Source organism: Elephas maximus, chromosome 10 (genome assembly GCF_024166365.1).
Source record: "Elephas maximus indicus isolate mEleMax1 chromosome 10, mEleMax1 primary haplotype, whole genome shotgun sequence".
NCBI lineage: Eukaryota > Metazoa > Chordata > Mammalia > Proboscidea > Elephantidae > Elephas > Elephas maximus.
The window spans coordinates 86,621,073-86,647,189 of record NC_064828.1 but is presented as its reverse complement, the minus strand read 5'-3'; the positions used below and the strand labels follow the sequence as shown (position 1 = coordinate 86,647,189).

The 26,117-nt window shown below is 39.2% G+C and overlaps 1 protein-coding gene across 2 annotated transcripts; it reads right to left on the bottom strand.

Moving 5' to 3' along the window:
• Nucleotides 1-599: 599 nt before the first annotated feature.
• On the bottom strand, nt 600-21,097 carry ZNF410 (zinc finger protein 410). Of its 2 annotated transcripts, XM_049899057.1 has the most exons (11): nt 21,007-21,097; nt 19,804-19,939; nt 16,802-17,020; nt 15,335-15,526; nt 10,488-10,638; nt 9,840-10,021; nt 9,257-9,346; nt 5,891-6,016; nt 4,630-4,767; nt 3,009-3,136; nt 600-688 (listed from the first exon to the last, which is right to left on the bottom strand). In XM_049899057.1, the coding sequence occupies exons 1-11, from the start codon at nt 21,037-21,039 to the stop codon at nt 650-652; spliced, it is 1,434 nt and encodes a 477-aa protein (XP_049755014.1). In that variant the 5' UTR covers nt 21,040-21,097; the 3' UTR covers nt 600-649. The 2 variants fall into 2 exon arrangements, with proteins under 2 accessions (XP_049755014.1, XP_049755015.1); XM_049899058.1 differs by lacking the exon at nt 4,630-4,767.
• Between the last annotated feature and the right edge of the window lie 5,020 nt (nt 21,098-26,117).

Sequence of the window (26,117 nt, the reverse complement as noted above, 5' to 3'; positions counted from 1 at the left end):
CTACTTATTGTATGTTCCATAAACAAAGAAAGCAAAGTGACCAAGTCAAGGTACATAGGACAAGACAGTAACCTCAGCCTGGGCCAAGGGAGAATTCAAGTAATTTATTTTTTTGCAGCCCAGTGGCAGAGTCTCATACTCAGGTTGCTAAAGGGAGAATGTCACAACAGAACTGACATTTACTCCCTTCTCCAAAGCAACAAGGCATCTTGAAAGCTCAATTTCCTGGTAAAGTTTTATGGTTGGTAGCAGGACTCAGTTCATCCATGTGAAAAGACAGCTGAGTCTGGGATGAAAACTCTTCAAAGGAAAACCTGCCCTCAACAGTCAGGGAAACTTCAGCCAACACACAACCAAATTCACTTCTGGGAGAAGTCCATCCCAAAATTTTGCAGTGGGACAAGGGGTAGGTACAGTTACTCAGCCCATATTCACTGCTTTGTTCCTTCTCTGGATCAGATGGCAGCTTGAAGAGAAGCTCTCGTACATTCACTTGTATCCCAGGGAAGATGAACAGAGGCAAAAGTGGGGTCTTTTCCTTCACAGGTTCATTTTGGTTCTGACGGATTGTGAGCCTTAAGCATCCTTTTCCCACTGTCTGCGCTCTGGGACCAGACAGAGCTGCTCTTCCAGGAGTCAGCACCCACACTCATGTCTGTCTTTCAGTTAAATCTCCTTGGTTTAGTAACTGTAAAAGATTAAAAAAATAAAAATCTAGAATATGTTATAACTGAATTACAGGAGAAATAATTCATACTAAAGTAAAAGAATTAAGAGTGAGAGGTGGGGACTGTACTGCAAGGGTAAATCATGGAGCTGTAGTTCCAAAGCAAAAGATCAATGCACACACTGACAGAGCTCAGGATTTGAGGACAGCATTTTGTCCATTTCCTGATGCTGGCTTTCTCACTATGGCAAGAAAATATCTTAAAAGTCTATAAGCCAAACTGTTGTTTGTATATTCCACATTCTCATATAACTTCCAAGTCCTGAATAATGAATTAGCTAGCAACATTTTTGTATAACGGATGAAATTAACCAGATTTATGGGACAGACTGACTAGTGTAGCCTGAGTGTAGCATGACACTAATGCAGTGAACCCTTACGTACTCCTATATGGGCAAGTATCTTCTGAAAGCAACTGCAGTCTCTACAAAGGCCCTTCAAAGTATGAGGATGAAGTGGGAGGACCTCCAGTTTTGGTAGAGGGCACTATTGACTTAAAGTCTCAAGAGCAAACACACCAAGTCAAAAGGTGGTATCTGAGATTCTGTTTGACGGGAAAGAAAGAAGAAAAACAAGAGTCACAGTCAGTGATGCAGAAATCTGTAATTTCCAGGGGGAAATTAGAAATGGCGGAACCAAAAGTCAGTCAGTAAGCACAAAGGATGAAGGTTCAAGTAGGAGAAACAGGAAATAGAGGCTATTTTAGGAAATTTGGTGGGTAGAAAAATATGTTAAACAGTAAGAATCAACCAGCTGAAATAAGAACATGGGAAATTCTATAGGGAAAATACCCCAGTTCCTTAAATAGATAACCATCCTGAAAAAAAAGAGAGGGAGGCTATTATAAGATAGATACCAACCAAATGCAGTGTATGGGCCTTGTTTGATCCTAATCCAAACAAATTAATCATAAAAAGATATTTTTGAGAGGAAAAAAAAAAGGAACACAGATTATGCATTGGGTGATATCAAGAAATTATTTTGCTGAGTACAGAAAAGATAGTTATGAAAAAATTTCTTATCTGTTAGAGGGATATACTGAAATATTCACAGATGAAATGCTATGTCTTAAGATTTGCCTTAAAATACTCTAGCACAAGCAAAACAGCAACAACAAAAAAGTAGAAGAGTAAGAATAGCAGAAAGTTCATTGTTCGAGTTGGGTAATAGGTACATGGGGTTCATCATACTATTGTCTCTCTTCTATACTCCTTGAAAATCTCCATAATAAAAAATTTAAACTAGATGAATAAAGACAGGAGAAAGAGAATGGCTACATGATTAGTTCAAAGCAGTAACCAGGAGAAGGCAAGCTAGGAAGAACCGATGATACCAACAGCAAGAAAATTTCAATATAATACAAACAAGGCTTAGACAATGGGCTGCAAAGCTGAATACAATGGCAGAAACATTAACATGCATGCCCAGAGCCCTCTGATCCTGGATAACCCCAGGGATTTTATAGAATAATTCAGACTATTCAATATAGGATCTGGATCATTTAAATGCTATAGCAGCTTATTGTGCCATAAAGTTTATAATAAAAAGAAATGGGACAAAGAAGACTTAAAGATATTGTAATGCTTAAGGGATCCAGGCTGCATAGGTTTTTGGCCAAAGCCTGTGCATATAAAATGAGACTGTGATGAAGTCATCCACCCCATGCCGCCACTGAGTTATCACAAGGCCAATAAAATATCCTAAGAGTCTAGAAGCCTGACTGGTTTTCATTCTGTTTTCTGGGTCAAAAAGCCAGGGCCATAGAGTTGGGGGTACTTGGAATCAACTTAAAACCCCTCTTTGATGTAGATGGTGGTTGCTTATTCAGTAAATAAGTGAATACATTTCCACAGGCCCAGCTGGTTCGGCCTGCTATCCCTTAGACACATGACCCTGGCAGACTGAGTTAATTATTTTTAATGATTCTGTCACTATTTTTTTTTGCCCAGGCGTCATTCCATCCCTAGATGTTATTTTCTTTATAAATTATAAGCAGCATCCTCATCTCCTAGCGAGGCAGAGAACAGTGGGGGCAGATGTCCATCATTAAGGAGTATATACAAAGGAGCATCTGTGATCACATCTCCCAATTCTGGGGACACCCAATACTCAGATTCCCTTCAAAACTGGTCTCATATTTAGCTTCAAGTGAGACATTCTAGTCAAAGTTTCCAGGAAACGGCAATTGGAGAAGCTTTTTTTTTTTTCAGATTCCCTAGATTCCTAACCACTTCCCACATTTGTCTCCACAGAAACCAAGTAAGGGCACGAGATAGTTTACCTCCTGTGGATTTACTGCAGCTAAGACAGAAACCTCGTATGATTGCCTCCCTGACTGCATGGTCACCAAGTGATGTGTCACATCAGGCACTGAAGACAGGGGGCGTGGGGATCCTTCAGCAAGCACCTCTACAAAACAACAGAACAATGTTTCAATGAAAAGTGAATCCACAGATATACCTACCTGCTCCATCAAGAGCTCTAAAAACTGTTCCCTGAAATACTGAATCCCACATTCCTGTATTTCTTCCAAATTAATTCCTGTCTGATAATCATTATCAGTGAACTGGAAGTATTACATAAGGGGTGGGGAAGGCAGGGAAAAAATTAAAAAAAAAAAATTGTTATTTTTGATGAAAATATACAGAGTAAAATATAACCCAGAGGCAAGAAATCTTGATAAAATAGTTGACCAATTTTTTATATATCAAGTTAGAGTAATATGATTTTAGCACTGTTGCCTGGATTAGAATTGTGTACGAAATAGGGCAAAACCTGCCTAAGCAGGCAGATCAGGGTGCCAGAGACAACCCTTAAAGCAGTCACCAATGATACAAATAACACAATATGGGCGGGCCAACAACTTAAGTTAAACCTGGCTTCAAAGTTCCTACTCCTACACAAAGTTCCAAGTGTCCCTTCCTCCCCTGAGACTGACTGACTTCTTCAGGGCTGACAATCTCGCTCCATGCAATTTCTGTGGCTCATGCTTTAGTTACCCACTAGTATCATTCCTGAAACAGCAGGCTTATGTGGTGGCACATTCTGGGCCTTGTAGGTGCCATATAGAAGTTACATAACCATGATCACTTACACCTAAAACTGAGAAGGCTATGGGAAACTAAAACATAGATCTCAGACTTATTAAATGTTCATTCATGGGAGCACCAGGAAAATTCTGGAAACATTTTACAGATATACCACTTATCCCTTAAACAAAAGTTTATTCAGGGACTTTCTAGCTCATACTGCTGCTTCCCAACTATACCATAAAATTTAGTATTTGCTTACACACGACTGTTTACTCAATGTTGCTTCCCATATGTAAGTTTTGTCTTCTCAAATGGGTTTTAAGGTCCCTGTCTTCTACTTTTCTCTTTCCCATGGTGCCAGGCACATAGTAGGCACTGAATAAATGCATGCTGACCTCACCTGTTAAGTTTTTCAGAGAAGAGGGCCTGGCCTGTGTAACTTGAGTGAAATTTCTATACCAGAGAGGAGCAATTGTTTCCTAGAGAGCCCTTTCTGTTCTCCAGAAGATATGGCTTTTGAAGGTATGGAGAAATTGCTTTATATCTCCTCTGTAAAACCTGGTTATGTTCTGTATAAATGTTTTAAAAGTTAAGTTCTTCCATAACTGCAATAGGAAAGATAAAAATAGTTGGGCTAGGATGCTAGGATTATGGATAATTTTCTTTTTTAAAAATTTCTTCATTTTTTGTTACATTATCACAATTTTACTTACCCACCCCAGAAACAAAGAACACAAATCCTACTCAATCATATCACAGCTACTCATAAGAAATGACATTAATTAAGATCTTCGTTTTGGAGATAACCCCATTCCTTTGTCCCTAGTTGCAGCCCACTTTCCCCAAATAAAGGAGAGTTGAAAGTCTTACCATCAACTCCCAGAATAGAACTGGTATTTGGTAGATTCAAGGACTCTCCACCAAGGCTGGGCTGGGAATTCACAGACACCAGGTTTTTACTGGGTACTGAAGCCTCTTCAAGCAAACTACTGCCCATTAGTGGCTCAGCTGCACAGAGAATAGGATGAGACATACAGCAGTCAACCTCTCTCATGGCTGTGCCTAGTCCTCACTCCCCTTCACAAGGAAGCTGGCCTTCTTCTACGTAATGAGAAGTTAACCTGTATCCTGGATGCCACCTCCTATTTCACTTACTTTTGGGAAACAAGAATAAACCCAGAAGAGAGGGTTGAGCCTTAGGGATAAATATCCTTGCTTGTAATCAGCACCTGAAGAATTAGCATATGAAATGGGATGGGTGAATCTTTATAAAGAAATATTTGGAAGGAAATAGGGATTAAGGAAACATAGAAAAGGAATAACAAAAAAGAGAAAAAAGAGTTATCAAATTTAAGTTAGGACAAAGATGTAGTCATGACTGGTAAGTAACAAAATGCCAAATCCTCGACATAGAGGAATCTTTATCACCAAAACCAACCAAATCCATTGCCGTCAAGTCCATCTAGACTCACAGTGACCCTACAGGACAGAGCAGAACTGCCCCACACAGTTTCCAAGGATCGCCTGGTGGATGTGAACTGCCGACCTTTTGGTTAGAAGCCATAGCTCTTAACCACTATACCACCAGGGTTGCTATCTTTATCACAGTGATATTCAAATGCTGGTTCAGATCAGGACTAGATTAGTTACCATCAAACTCATTACAGGAACGTTTTTGTGTGTGGTGAAAATACGACAGAACATTCGCCAATTCAACTATTTCTACATGTATAATTCAGTGACATTGACTGTATTCTTCATGTCGTGCAACCATTATAGGCTACCCTTTTACAAATTATTCCACCACCATTAACATAAACTCAATGCTCACTAGAAGAACTTTTAAAACTACAGATTCTAGGATCTTACTCCCAAATAATCTCACTTATGAGGTTGCTTTGTTTTATTTTGGGGGGGAGAGGGAGGATGAGCAATAGGCTTATGTATGTTTTAAAACACTGCAGGTAATTCTACTTTATACTAGGTTTAGGAACCACTAGCCCACCTACCAACTGAGACCAAGTCTCTCCACCTAAAACTGAATCAGAGACTTCCAGATAACCAGACAGGCCAGTTACTTGGCTTTTTGACCCTGAAAGATACAGCCTTCCACTATGCCCACTCTTCTCACCAGTCTGCTCCTGTTCTTGACTCCCAGCTGCTCCCATCTGTAAGTGATGCTTTTTCATGTGCACATTCCTGCTCCCACTCTGAGAGAAGGTCTTCCCACAGACTTGGCACTGATGAGGTTTCTCTCCTGAAACAGGGACCAGGTTAAGACAGGAGAAGCAAAAAGACAAAGTACATTTCTCACAGCAAGAGAATGGACTCAAGACCTAGATGAAGAGGCCCAGAGAATGTTATCAAGAAGCTGCTCCTTCTCCCACTTCCCACCTTTCCCCAGCCTCTCAACCTTCAGTACGTAGGGGAAGGCAGGAAGAGTACACCCAGGACTGTTCTCAACCACCAGTTCTTTCCATACCCACTGCACTGCTGCCTTCAAAAACGTCTTTGACTATAGGATTGCCAGCCACACAGAGTATTTACATCCCTTTTCAAAGTCAGTCTTCCATGGACCTCTAGGACACATACGTTTCTCAAGGATTTCAACCCTGAGTTCATACTATCCCCTTATCCTGTTTCCTGTCATCATTCTCAGAGCCCTGGGTGGTGCAGTGGTTAAGAGCTCAGCTGCTAACCAAAAGGACAGTAGTTCGAATCTACCAGCCGCTCCTTGGAAACCGTATGGGGCAGTTCTACTCTGTGCTATAGGGTTGCTATGAGTCAAAAGTGACTCAACAGCAATGGTGGTTTTTTTGGCCAATGCTCTCAGAGTCTTCAACATTTACACTGGTGGCTCTTTTAGCACAGTGATCTCAAGTATTCTCTATGTTTTCAAGTCCAAAACTCTCAGACTCCATCCCACCTACCCAGACAACCACCCTTAGAGCAGAGGTCAAAAACTCAAGTCTACAGGGGGCTGGGTGGTGGCATAAATAAGTGAAACGGGCCAGGTGGGAGCCATAGTAACCTAAAGAGTACCTTCCCCACAAAGGAGCAGCTGTTACTCAGTTCTAGTCAATTATTGCCATGTGTGAATCTAAGCCTATCACTGCCAGATGTTCTGAAATTTTTTTTAAAGAGAAGCTAGAAATGAGGGTTTTTAAGTAAAATCTATTTGTAAGTGTTGGGAACTAATTCACAGTTGATAAAAACACTGTAAAGCAATCTTACCCTGCTGACAGGAACACAAAATACTACAACCCCTGTGGCAGATAATCTTATAGTATCTAGAAAAATTACAGATGTACTTGCCCTTTGATGTAGAAACCCCACTTCTAGGAATCTGTCCTGAAGTTACAGTGGCAAAATGTGAAATAATCTATACACAAAGTTATTCACTTCAGCATTGTTTAAAATGGCTAAAGACTGGGAAAAAATATTCATCACAGAAGACTAACTAAACAAAACTATGGAACATAAACACAGTGGAATGCTATGTAAAAAGGAATGGGGAAAATTTCTATACACTGACATGGAGTGATTCCAGGATACACGGCGATTAAAAAAGAGTGAACTGTGTGTGTGTGTATATATACATACATATACAGGAAACACTGGTGGCGTAGTGGTTAAGAACTATTGCTGCTAACGAAAAGGTCAGAAGCTCGAATCCACCAGGTGCTCCTTGGAAACCCTATGGGGCAGTTCTACTCTGCCTTATAAGGTCGCTATGAGTCTGAACCAACTGACAGCAACAGGTTTGGTTTGTTTTTTTTTTTAATCTTTATGTACATATATCAATTACTGTTAATAAAAAACAAAAACATGATCATTTCAATAGAAACAAGAATAGCATTTTGACAGAATCCAACAACCAAAATTCATAAAAACCATGAACAAACTAGGAATAGAAGGGAAGTTCCAAAACCTGATAAAGGACACCTGTGAAAAAGCTACAGCTAACATCATACTTAATCATAAAAGACTGGATGCTTTGTCCCTAACGCTGGGAACAAGACAAGGATGCCTGCTCTCACCTCTTCTATTCAACATTGTAGTGGAGGTTCTAGTCAGTACAATAAGGCAAGGAAAAAAAAAAATTAAAAGGCACACAGATAAGAAAGGAAGAAGTAAAACTGTATTTGCAAACGACATGAACTTATATGAAGAAAATCCTATGAAAAACAAACTACTAAAACCTACAAGAATGCGAATTCCAGAACACTTACTTGTGCCCATGAGGAACCTGTACATAGATCAAGAAGCAGTTGTTCGGACAGAACAAGGGGATACTGAGTGGTTTAAAGTCAGGAAACGTGTGCGTCAGGGTTGTATCTTTTTGCCATACCTATTCAATCTGTATGCTGAGCAAATAATCCAAGGAGCTGGACTACATGAAGAAGAATGGGACATCAGGATTGGAGGAAGACTAATTAACCGCCTGCCTTATGCAGATGACACAACCTTGCTTGCTGAAAGTGAAGGAACTTGAAGCACTTACTAATGAAGATCAAAGGCCATAGCCTTCAGTATGGATTACACCTCAACATAAAGGAAACAGAAATCCTCACAACTGGACCAATAAACAACATCATGAGAAATGGATAAAAGATTGAAGCTGTCAAGGATTTCATTTTACTTGGATTCACAACCAACACCCATGGAAGTACCAGTCAAGAAATCAAAAGATGGCATTGTATTGGGCAAATGTGCTGCAAAGGACCCCTTTAAAGTGTCGAAAAGCAAAGATGTCAACTCGAAGACTAAGGTGTGTCTGACCCAAGCCATGGTATTTTCAATCACGTCATATGCATGTGAAAGCTGGACAATGAATAAGAAGATCGAAAAAGAACTGACCCCTTTGAATTGTGGTGCTGGCAAAGAATATTGAATATACCATGAACTGCCAAAAGAACAAACACATATGTCTTGGAGGAAGTACAACCAGAATGCTTCTTAGAGGCAAGGATGGCGAGACTGTGTCTTACATACTCTGGACATGTTATCAGGAGGGATCAGGCCCTGGAGAAGAACATCACGTTTGGTAAAGTACAGGGTCAGCAGAAAAGACGAAGACCCTCAACAAGATGGTGCTGTTGTCACTAACATCAATCCTACTTTCTTCTGATTTGAAATCCTCCCCCAGAGGAATGGAAATATCAATTCCTAAAAAACGGGATCCATATTTTGCAACTCATAAAAGCACTCAGCTAGTGCCAAATTTGCTGATCCCCTCAGAAAAAGGTCTGGATTAGAAAGCCATTCATTGGCTCAGCTGAAAACAATGACAATTAAATTCCTCCTCCTCTCCCCCTTGATTATAAGACCCTTTGGGTATAATTACCAAGGCCCTTGATTTCTGATTCTGGTGTGATGATGAAGCAGCTTTATCTTTGTGGTGAACAGTTTGTTTCTTTTTAGATTTAGTACCTATCCCCCACCCCTTTAGCTTTCTATCTTTCCTGAAATCTACAAATGGTGCAAGTTCTAGTACCTGAGTGAACCACCAGATGTTTTCGGAGGCTAGAATACTCAGCAAAGGAGCGGCCACACCCTTGGGCTTCACAAAGGAATGGCTTCTCTCCTAGAGACAGGAAATAAGAAGAGAAAGACTGTCTTCTGTTGAATTGACTATCCCTTTCCTTTCCCATCTAGCTTACACTGTTTCCAATGACTTACTCCAATTTCTTGAATTCATGCTATATAATTTCAACTGCGCTGTCTAGCGAGTGTTATCTTTCAAGGATCTCCTAATATTACACTTAGGTGTCTGCCTCAGGAGCCTAAAGTACAGTACGGGCCATAAAGTCTTCGCAGATAACAATGATACGATGAGATATGGACAAAGTCTGCTGTTTTCAGATTATCTCTGAGCTTTAGGCAGATGTAATTTTGGGCAGTAACATTTTTTGAGTCACACAAACCATACAGAAACTGTTCCAGGCACTAATGGGGTAAGATGGGGAGAAACGCTGACCTTCATTTCTATTCCCACCTTAGAGCCTTTCCTAAGGAGAGGCAAGCAAGTGCTGAGCCAAGCAGCAGATTCTCCATGGGCACACTGGGGTTGCACACACCTGTGTGGATCCGTAGGTGGTTCTTCAGGTTTCCAGCTGTAGTGAACTGCTTGCCACAGCTGGACTCAGGGCACATAAAGGGCTTCTCCCCATTGTGGGTCCTCATGTGCACCTTCAGCCTCTGCAGCACATAGAAGCTTTTTCCACAACCTTCTGCAGGGCAGATGAAGGAGCGGTCGTTTCTGCAAAAATAATAACATAGCAACAGCACCTGAAAATATTCTTCACCTGAGTGGTCAAGTCAAAGCTCCTACTGATTTTCAAGGCAGACAGTAGATCTGAAGCCTCAGTATATGTATCAGAATCTCCTGAAGAGTTCCTGAGAACTACAGATTTTTAAGCCTCACCCCTTGAAACAGTGATTTCATAGGTTTAGTGTGGGGCCCAAGCTTGTGTATTACTAAGTTCTCCAAGAGGCTATATTTTACAATGAAATTTAAGAACTCTTGCTCTAAGGCATTTAGGTGCCCAAATGTCTTATTAAATATTTGTCAAGAATGAGGTAAGTGAGACAATGCAAATCTTTCCATTAAAGAAAAAAGACATTCTAACTGAAGTGAGGTGGAGCCCCTGCTTTCCTTTGTCAATTTGGGGGAGAAGTTCCTCAAAGCTCTTGAGCTCCATGTACGGGGTCTCAGATTTGCTCACCGATGAGTTTTGAGGTGGTACTTGAAGTGAGCTGGCCACACAAATGTCCGGTCACAGCCTTCAACTGTACATTTGAGCTTCTTCTCCACTTGAGGAAGGGGCCCAGAGTCTTTGGGTTGTCCATCACCAGAACCAAGGTGGACATTTTCCCCTGTAACAGAATCACGTATTTGTAATCCAGGGAAGGACCCAGCTCAGATGCTGTGGTTCCAATAGTAAAGCTCTTGTATACTTTACACCTAGTGATCATTAATCAGGTATCTATCCCCATCTCTCTTTGTATCCATTTAACAACAAAAATGAGCGTGTTCTGCATCCCCACTCCCTTACTCCAGGGAACTACCAAAAGCTACCAGGCTTTGTTTCCTAAGACAAGGCTTCTTTGACACATGTAAGAAACGTACGAAATGGTTTCATATCAGAAATTTCAGAAAGTAGAATAAAACCTATTTTGTACTGCAAAGATTGGTGGGAAAGTAGGCAGATCAACACCCAGGATGGGGTGCTACAGAAGATGACTTAAAAGTTCTGGGTAATATTAAAACTTGTAGTTTGAGGAGCAGCCATTCTGGCTCAGTTGTGGGCTTAAAGCAGTAACTTTCTCTAGCAGATGGCCATTCTTATATTTTCATCTTCTGAAGTCAATTTGGCTTTTTCTAATCACTCTGGAGAATAAGAACCACCTTCCAATTTCTTGTACCACTCCGTTTTAGTTATAAAATATTTAAGAGTGAAGGGTCAGTTGATTTGTTTTAACTTCTAATCACATTTAAAAAAGAAATTAGAGATAATATCTACTGGAATTTTGTTCAGTAGAATGAAGGGGTGGAGGTGTACACAGCGGGTCCCTTAAATGTAAATGAAATCAGGTAATTAAAATTTTACGTAAATTCCAGATTAGCGGGTGCTATTCCTTTTCTTTCATTTTCTTCAACACATAGTTGGACATCAGTAGAGGAAAAACATTCAGAGCCACTTAGCTCTGCTATAAACATATGGAGTTTTTCTTTCCACTATACATACCAAAGGAATAAAATTTATATTTCCAAAATGCCAAGACCAGAATATATGAGTTGTACCTATAATATTCCCTGGAACCTGACACTTGACTAAAGACAGTTTTTGTCTCATCTATTATTCTTCTCTTCCTGCTGTATGTTCTCCCTGCTGCACTATACTAAATGGTAATCATAAAACTAACTGCTTGAAGCTCAGCACAGAACCTAGGATGCCTTCTGCAGCTTAACATTAATTATTTTGAAATATTGGATTTAGGATTTTTTTTTTAATTTAATTTAAAATGTATTATCTACACATCGGTAAAATTTCAACAGCACAGAAGTTCATATACTGTAAAGACAATTTCCCACCAACCCCAAAGCTCTAGCTAATTAACTTCGAATGAAAAGTACATAGAAACCCCATGCTAATCCAGAGATTTAAAACGGTGACAGCTGGGCCTTTGTGCATTTAATTTTGTAGATAGGATAAAAACATTTATGTAATCACAAAACAAGGAAAATAAAAAACATGGCCTAAGGCAAGGCTAAGAAATCACTGGAATGCCTCCGCCTCAATACTCAAGATTATCAACATAAGCTCAAATACAAGGTAGATTTTTCTCTCAAAAGTATCTCTGAAAAAAATGAGTTGCCTTGTATTTGAGTCCTTATAAAATCATTCACTTAAAGGAATGTTCCCTCAATTACTTCTTTTTTAAAACAAAGCACTATTCGGGGAAGCTAAAAAAAAATGACCTCAACCAATGACAGTTTTGGATATTCAGAGGTTATACGATAGAACTAGTTTAAAAAAAAACAGAGAGACTAAGAAATTCAATACCTCATAATTACAAGTGCTGATAATACTGAAAACACTTTAAAGATCCTACTGTTTCATGAATAGGTATTTTGCACTTGGGGATAAAATTTATAGATGAGGACATAATCTACAGCAGAGTCAGCAATTTTCTTCTGTAAAGGGTCAGATGGTAAATATTTTCGGCTTTAAGGGACATACGGTCTGTTAGAACTATTCAACTAATTCACTGAAGTAGCCGTAGACAATTTGTAACTAATGGGCATGTCTTTGTTCCAATAAAACTTTATTTACAAAAATAGGTGGGAATTTGGCCCAAAGGCCTCTGCTGACCCTGATATACAGTATCATACTAAAATTCAGATTTTTTTTTTTAATTGTGATTTAGGTGAAAGCTTATAGAGCGAATTAGCTTCTCATTCAAAAATTTATACACAAATTGTTTCATGGCATTGGCTGCAATGCTGCATTGTGTCAGCACTCTCCCTGTTTCCCTTTCTACCTCAGGTTTACCATGTCCATTCGTCCAGTATTCCTGTCCCCTCCCTCACCTTTGTTCCCAGGCAGGTGTTGCCCATTTGATCTCATATACCTGATGGAGCTAAGAAGCATGTTCCTCACATGTTGTCTTATTAAAAAAAAAAAAAACCAAACCCAGTGCCATCCAGTTGATTCCAACTCATAGCGATCCTACAGAACAGAGTACAACTTCCCCATAGGGTTTTCCAAGTTGGACTCGAACTGCTGATCTTTCGGTTAGCAGCTGAAGCTCTTAACCACTGCTCCACAGGGTTTCTTTTAGGTCTACCTAATCTTTGGTTGAAAGGTGAACTTCAGGGGTGGCTTCAAGTCTGACTTAGAAGGGTGTCCAAGGGCTAAAATTCAAATATTTCTGTGTTTCAGGCAACTTAGATGAAAGGGAATACAATGTGCTCTGAAAAACTGTGTTAGGGAACTCACAAACAGGCTTCAGTAATGACAAAGGTATTTGTGTCAAAAATGCATGGAAAGTACGGAATAAAATAATTTTGTTACATGTTAAAATAACATCATAACATCATTACATGTTATAAAATAACATCATTACATGTTAGTAGGGAAAAAAACAATATTAAACTATTTCATATAACATGATTAAAATGTGTATGTGTAACCAAAATGATATAATTTTCAAATAACAACTTATATTTTATCTACATGCCTAAAGGTTTATATATTTAAGTTAGCAAAAAAGGATTTTTAGTGAATCATCTCACTGGGAAAATGGAAGACTGTCTTATATTTGGGCTCACATAAACACGAGGTTGTAAGGTGGTAAGATGACATACTATGGGAGTAAGAGAAACATCCACACAATGTTTTGCTGATTATAAAGCATTTCCCAACTTCCCAGATAGAATCTTATTTAATCTCCCTAACAACTAACCCAGTCAGCTAAGCTACCTGATCTCTAGGTTCTAAACATAAGAGAACTGAAGCAAAAAGCCCAAGGCAGAAACCTAGCAAATGATGGCACCAGGCCTGGATCCTAGATCCCCAGATTCAAGCTCCCTCCCTACACTGCTTCTCATCGTCAAATCTGGCACTACTTCCTCAGTGTTAACATGGAGATGCCAAAGGTTCCAGAAGTCAAATACTGGCGAAAGCATCTCCGGAAGAATCCTAAAGTGGTAAAATGAGCCATTCTAAGCAGCTCTACAGTAGTCACAAACAGAACTAATTATTTTGAAAATTAATAGAATTAAAGCTTTCGAGAAAAGAATGAGGTTCATATTTCTTAAACTGGGTTATTCTGAAATATTCACAGGGATCCTGAGTTCTCTGTCAGAAATTTTTAAGGTTTTTGTTTCCATCTGAACAGTAATCAAAAAATAATCAAAAGCATATCCTAGATCACCTGCGTCACCTCTACACAGCTGTGTACTGCCGTGAGGTTTCAGTGCTTAAGCTTGGTCTGTGGTAACAACAGTATCGAACCATACCAAAAACACCCAAACCCAGTGCCGTCGCGTCGATTCCGACTCCTAGCGACCCTATAGGACAGAGTAGAACTGCCCCATAGTTTCCAAGGAGCGCCTGGCAGATTCGAACTGCTGACCCTTTTGGTAGCAGCTGTAGCACTTAACCACTAGGCCACCAGGGTTTCCATTGAACCATACAGTACTACCTTAATTGCCACAGGTTAAGGAGAAAATACAGAGGCAGTCCTAAGACAGAAAGCATACTACATTAAGCAAATGTTTTGCAGTGGTTTAGGAGGGGTTTGAATAAAGGAGTGGCTTTCAAGCTTTACCATGTATCAGAACCACAAGAAAGGCTTAGTACAACAGAGGCTTCTAGGCCCCCCTCCAAAGTTTCTGATTCGATGGGTCTGAGAATCTGCATTTCTAACAAGTTCCCAGTGATGCTGATCGATCCAGGGACCGTCTTGAGAATTTGCGGAATAGAGAAAAGTGGCACACAGTAGGTCGTACAGACATACTGAACTCCAAAGCAACAGCACTACAGTCATCACAGTGAATTACTAAATTGTTATGAGCAGCAATTTTGTTTCAGCAAAACGTCACTGTCAGCCACAGTAACTTAATTTTATTTACACTGCGTTTGCAGTTTTATTTCTATTAACTGATAAAATTGTTTTAATCTGATAAGGTCAAGGAGCTCTATTATAAGAAGTTTATATATAATTCTTTGTTTTTACATACTTAACATCACAATAAAAACAATTCAAGATAACACTGGGTATCTGTAAGAAACTGTTCTTCCTTTAAAAGGAACATTATTTAAAGTCAAGAATTGAGAACGTTAGTTGACTCTGCACACAAATCTGGCATGGCCAAGTTATTTTACCTGTACACACACACACACACACACACACACACACACACACACACACATTTTAGATAAGACTTATAACAACACACATCCCTGGCCTTCTGCTCTTTCCAATAACTCAAAATATAGCCACTGCACTGTCAAAAATGTCTTTGCACAAGATACCAGAAAGGAAAACATGACAAGGGTCTCACCATTGCTGCTGGTTTTTGCATTCTTTGCCAGCTGTGCACGAGTAGCAGCAATCAAACTGTCGTGGGCCAACTCCTGAACCCGGAGGAACCATGGAATGCTACTGTCTGTGCTCTCACTGGAGAGGAAGTCATTCCCTGAATCCTCTGCCGCATCTTGTACAAATACTAAGTGCTCAGCTGAAGAGCCCAGACCTGGAAGAAACAAAAGAATATATGAAAATTAAGTCATCAAGCAATCCTTTTATCTGCCTTGGCTCAGAAACACTCCATGTCCTGAATCAGCTATTCCAGGTCTTCATCTCACCTCAAATTTCTGTCTCATAGATAATTAGGTCATCATCTTTCTACCCTCAGCATACAGGCTTGTCTTTACTTTGCCTCCTCCTGTTTCAGGGGCAAAGTTTTCCTTCCTGGCCATCAGGCTTATCTCTACCTTTGGTATTCCAATCTCTTTCTTCAGCTATCCTCTCCTGTATCTGTCACATTCAGGTATCTCCTCTCTCCTGTCTGTGACCTATTCCTCTCTATTGGCCAGTCTTCCCTTGCAGCCTTTAATCTGTTCTAGCTGAAGTCTCTCCCAACTTTATTAAAAAAAAAAAAAAAAACTCCAAGTACCTCTACAGCTATTACCTTCTCACTTGTGCCCTTCAAAGTCAAGTTTCTTGAACAAGAGTACCTTCCAACTTGTGCATCCAATTTCTTACCTTCCATTTACTTCCTCCTCTCTTTAACCCTGGCCTCCGCCTCTACTACCCCAATAACAGTTGTTCTTGCTAAGGTCACCAGACACACACTTCCCAGTCCGTCTCACAAGCCCATCCTGTAGTATTTGCCACGATTCTAGTACTTTCCTTCCTTAAAATTTTTTCCGCCCTTGGCTTCCCTCACACTTTCTCCCTGTCTCTTCCTCCTACTCTAGCTGCTCCTTCCCATTCTTCTGTCCCCCTCTTAAATGTTTTTTTTCCCCCCCAGGGTCCCAGCCTTGCTTTCTTTTTAGTTGATGCTCCAGACTCCTCCTGAGTGAACAAATCCATGCCCATTGTTCCATATACTTCCTAAATGCTGGTAAGGACCAAAGCTATGTATCTCACCCTAGACCTCTCTCCAGAACTCTGGATTCCTGTTTCTAACTCTCTAAAGGACAACTCTTCCTGAATGTCCCTGAGAAATCTCAACATCAAAAGGCACAAAGTGGGACTAATCATCCTCCCCCAAGCCCTGTTCCTCCTGTGCTCACTATCTCAGTGGATAGCCCCACTACCCACCTGGTTTCCCAAACAAGCGACTATTGAGTCCTCCTAGAGTCCACTCTCTCCCTCCACACACTCAATTGGTCACCGGACTAAAAAAATTCTCCAAAATAATAAAGCTTCTTTCCACCATGTAACTTGAGTAAAACAGGACACATACATACACTCCCACTTTTTTCTTAAGTGTGAGCAGAGTTCAGGGAAGGAAAAAGAATACCTGCTCTTGTTAGGTTAAGAAGAATAAAAGAAGTGCTATCACTTGGCTGTAGATCTTGTAACAAACTAGGAGACTCTGGAGTTGGCAAAAACTCCGGGGACTTCTGTACAGTCTGAGCCCTCGTCTCCTCTCCGTCTGGGCCCACATTCACCTGAAGGCTTCTCAACACAGCCGAGGAAGCGACCTCCTTGGAAGAGTTGGTATGATTTGGAGTATCATCTAGAAAAGGGAAAACACCACAGCTTTATGTAGCACTTATCTCCAAAAAGCCTACCACTTTGATATACAGCCCCAAATACCCTTATAGCACCCCTAGTATTAACACCTTTATAGAAGCAGATAATACTTTCATTCTACAAATATAAAAATTGCCTTAGACAAGAACAGGGGGATGGCTTTAAGTTCTAAAGGGAGTCGGCTAAAATGTGAGCAAGAGACTCCTCTGACACTTGGCAGTAACTAATAACCAACCATCCACATGCTCAGCATTCTACTTTATTTTACATTACAGAACTGTCCTTTTTGAGGTCAGAAATCAAGTGCTCTTCCCTTGAAAATATCATCTATGCAGTCAACACTAACTTATAAAGGATCTACATTTTAAATTATCTTCCTTGGGGGTAGATTCCTCCTCTTGCTTTCTATAAGATGCATATGACAGTTCTGATGAGTCATAGAAAAAAAACCACAGCCTTGGAAACGAATGAAATCTTATAGAATTACCAATATGTTTCATTATACTTTTGAGTTTACACTGGATCTAAAGAATTCATTCAGAAGACTTGCTCTCAAGAAGCTTGTCCTATGGGAAGAGGTGAATTTCCAAAGGTTTCAGCTGCAATATAAGAAGAAACCATACTGCAGTGCTGGAGCATCCAATGTTTTCTGGAGTTTCATTTATCTTCATAAAGGCGGTAACTTTGTCCCTCTTTTAGTGAGATAATAAGTTAAGTTATAGGAATAAAAGTGGAAGCCTAGGAACAGTACTGCCATGTCCAAGCTTAATGAAGATCGAATTTTATTAACACTTGAAAATTGCCACATGTTGCAAATTCAGAGGGATTTGGAAAATATGACCCCCAACATACAAGCAGAAAAATAGGAATTGAGAGAGGAAAGATATGGGAAAGCTAGGAACTAGATAGGAAAATCTTTTAAACACTGGTTCGTTGGACATATCCAGCCTTCTTGGATCTTTAAAAACTGAAAAGGGTTTTAAAGGGACTTCAAAAATCAAAGAAAAAAGAACATCATTTCTCATGAATTAAGTCGTGTCCCCCCAAAATATGTGTCAACTTGGCTAGGCCATGATTCCCAGTATTGTCTGGTTGTTCACCATTTTGTGATCTGATGTGATTATTCTATGTGTTGTAAATCCAAATCTCTATAATGTGAATGAGGCAGGGTTAGAGGCAGTTACGTTAATGCGGCAGGACTCAAATCTACAGGATTAGGTTGTATCTTGAGTCAATCTCTTTTGAAATATAAAAGAGAGAATCGAGCAGAGAGGAGAGGGACTTCATGCCACCAAGAAAGAAGAGCTGGGAGTGGAGCACTTCCTTTGGACTTAAAGTCCCTGTGATGAGAAGCTCTCACATAAGGGGAAGATGGATGATGAGGACCTTCCCCCAGAACCAGCAGAGAGAGAAAGCCCTCCCCTAGAACTGGCACCCTGAATTCAGACTTCTAGCCTCCTAGACTGTGAGAGAATAAACTTCTGTTTGTTAAAGCCATCCACTTGTGGTATTTCTGCTACAGAAGCACTAGATAACTAAGACACCACTAGGGAATGGTAACCTGTAGAACTTATAACAAACAAAATAAGTCATCATCAACAATACTGGCCCTCCCCTGATTTAACATTAACATTCCAAACATTAAAAACAAGGGTCAGAAAATAAAGACTTCATAGCACCCAAAAATAACGTTCTCCTTGCTAATAGGGTGCAATAGGTCTCAGTGGATAGACAGCCAACCCCCACTACTGGCCCTTCTGTTTTCACTAAGCCCAGAACTATTACCATGGGTTTCACTTAAAAAGGAACAAATGATGAATGACTCATTAGAATGTTAATTAAAAATGTACAGTTCCTTTTCAAGAAGTCTTTTTAAAAACGATAAAAATCCTCCATTATTTATTAAGGCTCCTAAGGGCAAGGAATATATCTATTGCCTTTACAACTTCCCCTAAAACCTTGAGGGATGGTTTCTCAATGATGACTCTAATGGTAGAGATCTCCCTCTTTCCATTCAAAGCTAATCTCACTACCTATACTCAGCATTCTACTTCTTTTTACTGCTCCTGACCTTGTCACCCATAATCCACTCTCTCCTTCTGTCTGCAGCTTCTCTATAAATTGGTGTTTTTCTTTTAGCATAAAAATACCTCTCATCTAAAACAAAAACAAAATTCTTCCCTTTACCTTACATGCCTCTCTTTTCCTTCCTGTCACAGGAGAGCCTTTAGAAAGTATAGTTAGCTCTTCAACTATACTTACATTGAGTGGAATATATTGTATTAATACCCCAACCCACTGCACCCTGGCTTTCTACTCCCTTCACTCAATGGAACAGCTCCTATCAAGATCAATAATGGCCTTCTTTTAGTTCCATTTCACTGGGCCTCTCAGGAGCTTCTGACATGTTAATTATTCTCTAAGGTTCCATGCTTCCACTCTGCTGATATTCTTCCTAATATCCTAGCCGTTCCTTCTCAGGCTCTTCTGCCTCATTCTATACCTTCAATAGGAAGTTCTATAGCATTCTTCTCTTGGCCTTCCTTTCTTCTCACTCTCACACTCCGGGGGTGATCACATACATTCCCATGGCTTAAACTACCAATGCATTTATAACTCCCATGATTGCTTTTTTCTCCATGACGCCCAATTTTTACAATCTCCACCAGTCAGTTATAAAGTCAGTTCTCCCACTCCACTGGTACCATACAGTAGGCTAAGCTCTTAGGACTCCATTATCCTATCTCTAGTGATCTCAGTTTTTACCTGGTAACATTAGCCGGCTGCATTCTGAGGCCTCAGTCACCGGAAGGAGGGACAAGCAAGTAATGTCTTTAGTTTCTGATTCCACTAGTCCCTGTCCCAATGGGATAGAGGTATTCTGAACAAACTGTACCAGGAGCTAAAGAGGGGTAAAAAAAGGCAACACTGAGAAATACAGGTTGTCGGGTATGGATCTAAGCCTTTGACTTTACCAAAAAGTGATATACCATATTTTTGCAAACAACCCAGCCACACATACCACACACAGAAATGATGAAATTAAAACCGTTCTGGCATAATCTGCACGTTATTTGCATAAAATGTAGTAATTAAGTCTTGACTGTTCACTAATCTAGGCCTTTATTCATAGAAAAACTAAAGTAACTATAACATAATATTTAAAGTTATTTATCAAGTCCTCTGTTCTGGAGAAAGGCTGAATTTTATAATTATGTTAACCTCTGTCACCTCTCATCAGAGAAATGATAAAAATAATTACATTTTTAAATGATGGCTATTAAAAAATTTCAACTGTATTATATTGATTACATTTTACAAAGCACTCTTCTGTGAACTGGCTCATATAATCCTCACTGCAACCCAGTAAGACTAAACATGTATTTTTCAGATGACAAATCAAGTTGAAGACATTGAGTGATTTGTCTAAATTCACATGGCTAGTTAAGATCAATACCAGTCTTCCAACTTAAGTAATCTAATTCTACATTCAGCAACCTTTCCATTATGCATCAGAGATGCACTAACATTAAAGTGAGAAAAATGAATACACACACACATATATAAATTTCATTTTATAATATCTTGATTATAATAATTTTACACTTAATAACAAATATAAAAAGTCATAAAAGATAAAAACAGTACTTTTAAATCTTTGAAAGTACTTAGTAATGGAAAAATAATAAACTAAGGCAAGAGTTGGCAAACTATGGCCCTTGGGCCAAATCCAGTTCACCATCAGTGTTGTAAATAAACTTTGTATTGGAATACAGCCACGCTCATTAGTGTGTATGACTGCTTTCGCACTGCAACAGGAGAGTTGAGTAGCTATGACCAAAACTGTATGGCCCACAAAGCTTAAAATATTTACTATCTTCCCCATTACAGAAAAAGTTTACTGACCCCAGCAACCAAGGATAAACTTTGGAATACAGCCTATCAAAATAAAAGGACGACTGGGCTCACCTCTGGTTTGGATTCTAACTCATCTGATAACATTGATTCAGCTTCCAAATCCTGTAGCTATTCAGGGGACAGGTTCAAATTTAATTCAGAGTCAATGACACCTTCCTGTTATGCTCATATTTCTTTAGAAAATGCTATGCTCCTGCAGTTAGATGCTGTGCTAGGCAGAACATCAATTCAGCCTAAAATGGGGGAGAGGGGAAGAGGAAGAGAGTTAAGAGCAGTGGAAAATATATCTAAAAAGGCCAAAGACAGACACTTCTTCACAGGTATATCCAAATATCAAAATAAACAAGCAAATGAAGAACTCAGCCCAAAACATGTTACAACAGAACAAGTCCAAGAGGTTTCAAAGCCCATAAAAACGTTATGCTTTGATTCAGCATTTCTACTTCTAATAATCCATTCTAAGAGGTCCTGAATATGGAAAAAGCTGTATGCCCAAGGATGTTCATCTTATCATCTGAGAAAATAAACAACCGGAAGCAACATACAAATACACATATATATCCATTAATTAGGAAGTGATTAAATTACTGCATTGTTACTTAAAAATATGGTCATGAAGATGATGAAACAAAAAAAAATGCTTATGACATGTTAAAAAAATAAAAATCTGTTGCTGTAGAGTCAGTATCAACTCACAGCAACCCCACAGGGCAGAGTAGAACTGTCCCATAGAATTCCAACGATGTAATTTTTAAAGGAGGCTTCTTTACAGAAGCTGTATCTTTCTCTGCAGAGCGGCTGGTGGGTTCGAACTGCTGACCTTTTGGTTAGCAGCTGAGCACTTAACCACTGCGCCACCAGGGCTCCTTATGACGTGTTAAATTACAAAAATAAAATATAAAATTATACATTTGCTATTTTTAAAACCTCTTAATATATGCAGAGAAAAAATTCAAAGGAAACTCACACAGCAATGACAGTAGTTCTATCAGCTGGTAGGCTAGTATCATTTATTTTTATTTTCTCTATCTCCCAAATTGTCTAAAAGGTAGCTATACTGTTTTCATCATTTTAAAAAACTTACATTAAAAGAAATACAGGCAGTCAAATTTTGAACTGTATTTCCCAAAGGTAGTGTTCTCAGGATCTTGATGCAGCTGTTTGTTTTCCTCTCATAATTTAAACCCTTACTTTCTTATAGGTCAATTTTTTCCCCAAGATTTTAGCAGATGAGTCGACTTTATTTTGCACAACTGTTAAAATTTGGAGCACTATTATGTACCAGGTAATCGCACTGTGTAAAATGGACCAAGGATGGGAGTTTTCAATTAATACCAGGGTAGAATGGAAAGTCAGAATAAGAAAGACTTATTCTAAATAAATAAATAAAGGTTTACTGTACTGTTGGTTCCTCCCACCCATCCCTTGCTAGCTACCTGAAATCCCAATTTTTCATCATAAAGAAATACCAATTTACAAGATGTGCTCTTTTATTTTAAAAGTGTTCTTTTAAGTTTCCCACATAAAATAAATTATCACAATCTCTAACTTTCCCTTTCACAGACACTTTTCTTATTCAAGCCCTACAACAAATCTATGTGGCTTATTCCTCTTTTTACAGAGGAAGGAATCAGGGCTCAGTACATCACTCAGCCAAGTTATTAAGCTGCAGCCAGGACTCCTAAGTCTCCAAAACTGTAGATCCAGTGTTGTTACTAGTATCCTTAAAAAAATGATCCCTAAATATAAATGTTTTCAGAAGGAAATCAGTAAAATAAGATGTATCTATTTCCGAACCTGGACAGTGGTTATACAAACATGTAATTGGGATAATTCATTAAGCTGTACACTTATTTTTGTTCTTTTCTGTATTACACTACTCTTTTCCTTAATTAGATATAAATAAGGTTCATCTTGGCAATACAGTCCTTTCTCTCAACCCTAGTTCCTACCCTAGTTGACTTGGTAATTTTTCTGATTCCTAACTCATTAAAAAAAAAAAAAACTGATTAGCCAGCAATAAAATAAAACTTGTGGCTGAGACTTCTGAACTACTCCACCCATACAGTAAGTCCAATTTCTAGTTGGCATGAATATGACTATATGTCTTTAGGTTTGATCTTGAATCTCTAGGTACTAAGAATCCTTCTTCCTCAACTCCAGCTTACCTCAACAAACCAAGAAATTACCAAATGTTTATTCAGGTCATCCTGAAGGTTCCTCCAACTTCGAGATTCCAGAATTATAAAATATCTAAAAAACTAGGCAACCATTTACCATCCTTTTTATTTGTTAGGAGTTCTTGGATGGCACAAATGCTTAATAGGCTTAGTTGCTAATGTAAAGGTTGGCAGTTCAAGTCCACCCATAGACACCTCAGAAGAAAAGGCCTGGTGATTACTTCTGAAAAATCAGTCATTGAGAACCCATGGAGCATAGTTCTACTCTGACATGCATGGGGCCACCATGAATTGGAACAGACTCAAGGGCAACTGGTATTGGTAATATTTGTTAAGTTTCTTGGAAACTGACAGCATTATCTCCAGGGATAGGTTTGTTATCCTTATCTAACAAAAAGTGAAATATATGAATATGTGCAATGAGTAAGGGAAAAACCGGACATATTAGATCTACCACCACTTTGCAAATCGGTGATACTCAACTTCAACAGAGGTAGGGAGCTACCACTTCTCTTATAGTTTTAAGAGCTACCTCTAGATTCATCACCATTTCTCAGGGTTCCACAGTTATCTACATTTTTTTATGTTAGTGTTTTCATTTCAATGACATCTTTTTAAAAAATGGCTTAAACATTTTCTGGAAAAACTGGGAATCTACTATTGCAACTGAGTACCAATGTATGTTTTCGGTGCTCAAGTTTTTGGTTTGTATGTGTGCTGTATGAACAAATCAGAGAAGAGTGGGGTGCAGCTGACTACGCAGGCTGAACTCAGAAGAACCCGTACTGGAGCAACCGGTACTGGAGCACTCTCGTACCACACCAAGTATACTACGTGGATCTATCTCATCTTTGAGACAACAACTTGCTATGTACATTGGCTGGAACAGTAATGGCAAATGTGCAATTCGATTCCCAATTTAACAGATACCAAAAACTCTGAAATGCAAATCTTTTTTAGTAGCAGTGTTGCTGAGATATAATTCACATACCATACAATTCATCCATTTAAGGAGTAAAATTAAATTGTTTTTAGTATATTCAAAGTTGTGCAACCACAGCCACAATCAATTTCAGAACATTTTCATCACCTCAAAAGGAAATCCCATACCCATTAGCAGTCACTGCCCACTCGCACTCAATCTCTCCTCCATTCATCAGGCCTAGGCAACTACTAAATTACTTTCTGTGTCTATGGATTTGCCTATTCTGGACTCTTCATATAAAGGAGATTATATAATAAGTGGCCTTTTGTGCCTGGCTGCTTTCACTTAGCATATGTAATGTTTTCAAGGTTCATCCATGTTATAGCATGTATCAGTGCTTTATTTCTTTTTGTTGTCCAATAATACCCTATTGTATAGACATAGCACGTTTTATTTATCCACTCATCAGTTGATAGCCATTTGGGTTGCTTTTGTGTCTTGGCTATTATGAATAATGCTGCTATGAATACTCATGTACAAGTTTTTGTGTGGACATATGTTTTCATCTCTTCTGGGTACATATATCTAGGAATGGAATTGCTGGGTCATATAGGGTCGCTATGAGTCAGAATCAACTCGACAGCAATGGGTTTGGTTTGGTTTCGTAGGGTGACTCTGTGTTTAACCTTTTGAGAAAATACCAAACTGTTTTCCAAAACAGCTACACCATTTTACAATCCCACCACCAGTATATGAAGGTCCCAATTTCTCTATATCCTCAGAAACACTTGTTATTATCTGTGTTTTTGAGAGAGTTATCCTAGTGGGTGTGGAGTGCTATCTCATTGTGGTGTTGATTTGCGTTTCCCTGATGGCTAATAATGCTGAGGATTTTTTATGTGCTTATTGGCCATACGATTATCTTCTCTGGAGAAATGCCTAATCAAATGCTTGATCCATTTCATAACTGAGCTTTTTTTTATTATTAAGTTGAAGAAGGTCTTTATATATTCTAGATACAAGTCCCATATCAGATAAACGATTTGCAAAACTTTTCTCCCATTCTGTGATTTGCCTTTATGCCTGCAATGCATCACGTGAACGAGGCAACTCTACAAAGTTATCAAACACCTCATTAAAACTGACATTCAAGAATAGCTCATCGTCAGTCTTGCTTAAATATGAGTTCTGATCATACTAACTGCTAAACAATACCTTGACATTAATAAATACTGCTGTTAGCTGCCCAGACTCATGGCAACTCCATGCACAATGGAATGAAACACTTCCCAGTCCTGCACCATCCCCATGACTGGCTGCTGATTGGACTGTTGTGATCCACAGGATTTTCATTGTCTGGTTTTGTGAAGTAGATCACCAGGACTTTCTTGGCCCATCTTAGTCTGGACGCTCCAGTGAAACCTGTTCAGCATCAAAGCAACACGCAAGCCTCCCCTGACGGATGGTGGCTGCACATGAGGTGCACTGGCCAGAAATCAGACATGGATTTTCCACATGGAAGGCAAGAACTCTACCACTGAACCACCAATGCCTCACTTATAAATACTACCTTATATAATATTCTTTGAAAGGTGCTAGTGGTACAACAGTTAAGCACTCGCTGCTATCCAAAAGGTTGGAGGCTTGAACCCACCCAGCAGCTCTGCAACAGAAAGACCTGGCGATCTGCTCTCGTAAAAATGATAGCCTAGAAAAAAACCCTATGAGGGCAGTTCTCCTCTGTCACATGGGGTCACTATGAGTCCGAATCAACTTGACGGCACCCAACAATAGCACAGAATTCTCTGTTTTAATATTACCAAAGTTAAAATATAGAAACTGATGAAATATATTACTGAACACTAAGGCTAAATTTTTCCACTATTAACTGTACTATTAACTACTTCATTTCAGGAAAACAACATTTCTATCACTACATCTACTCACTTATCAACTCATTATCATCTCGCATTTATGTCAACAGTAAAAATCTGACTATCTTGCAAACTAACGAGGCAGGTGGGTATGGGGGCTACAGCTTCGGGGAGTCCTCTGCC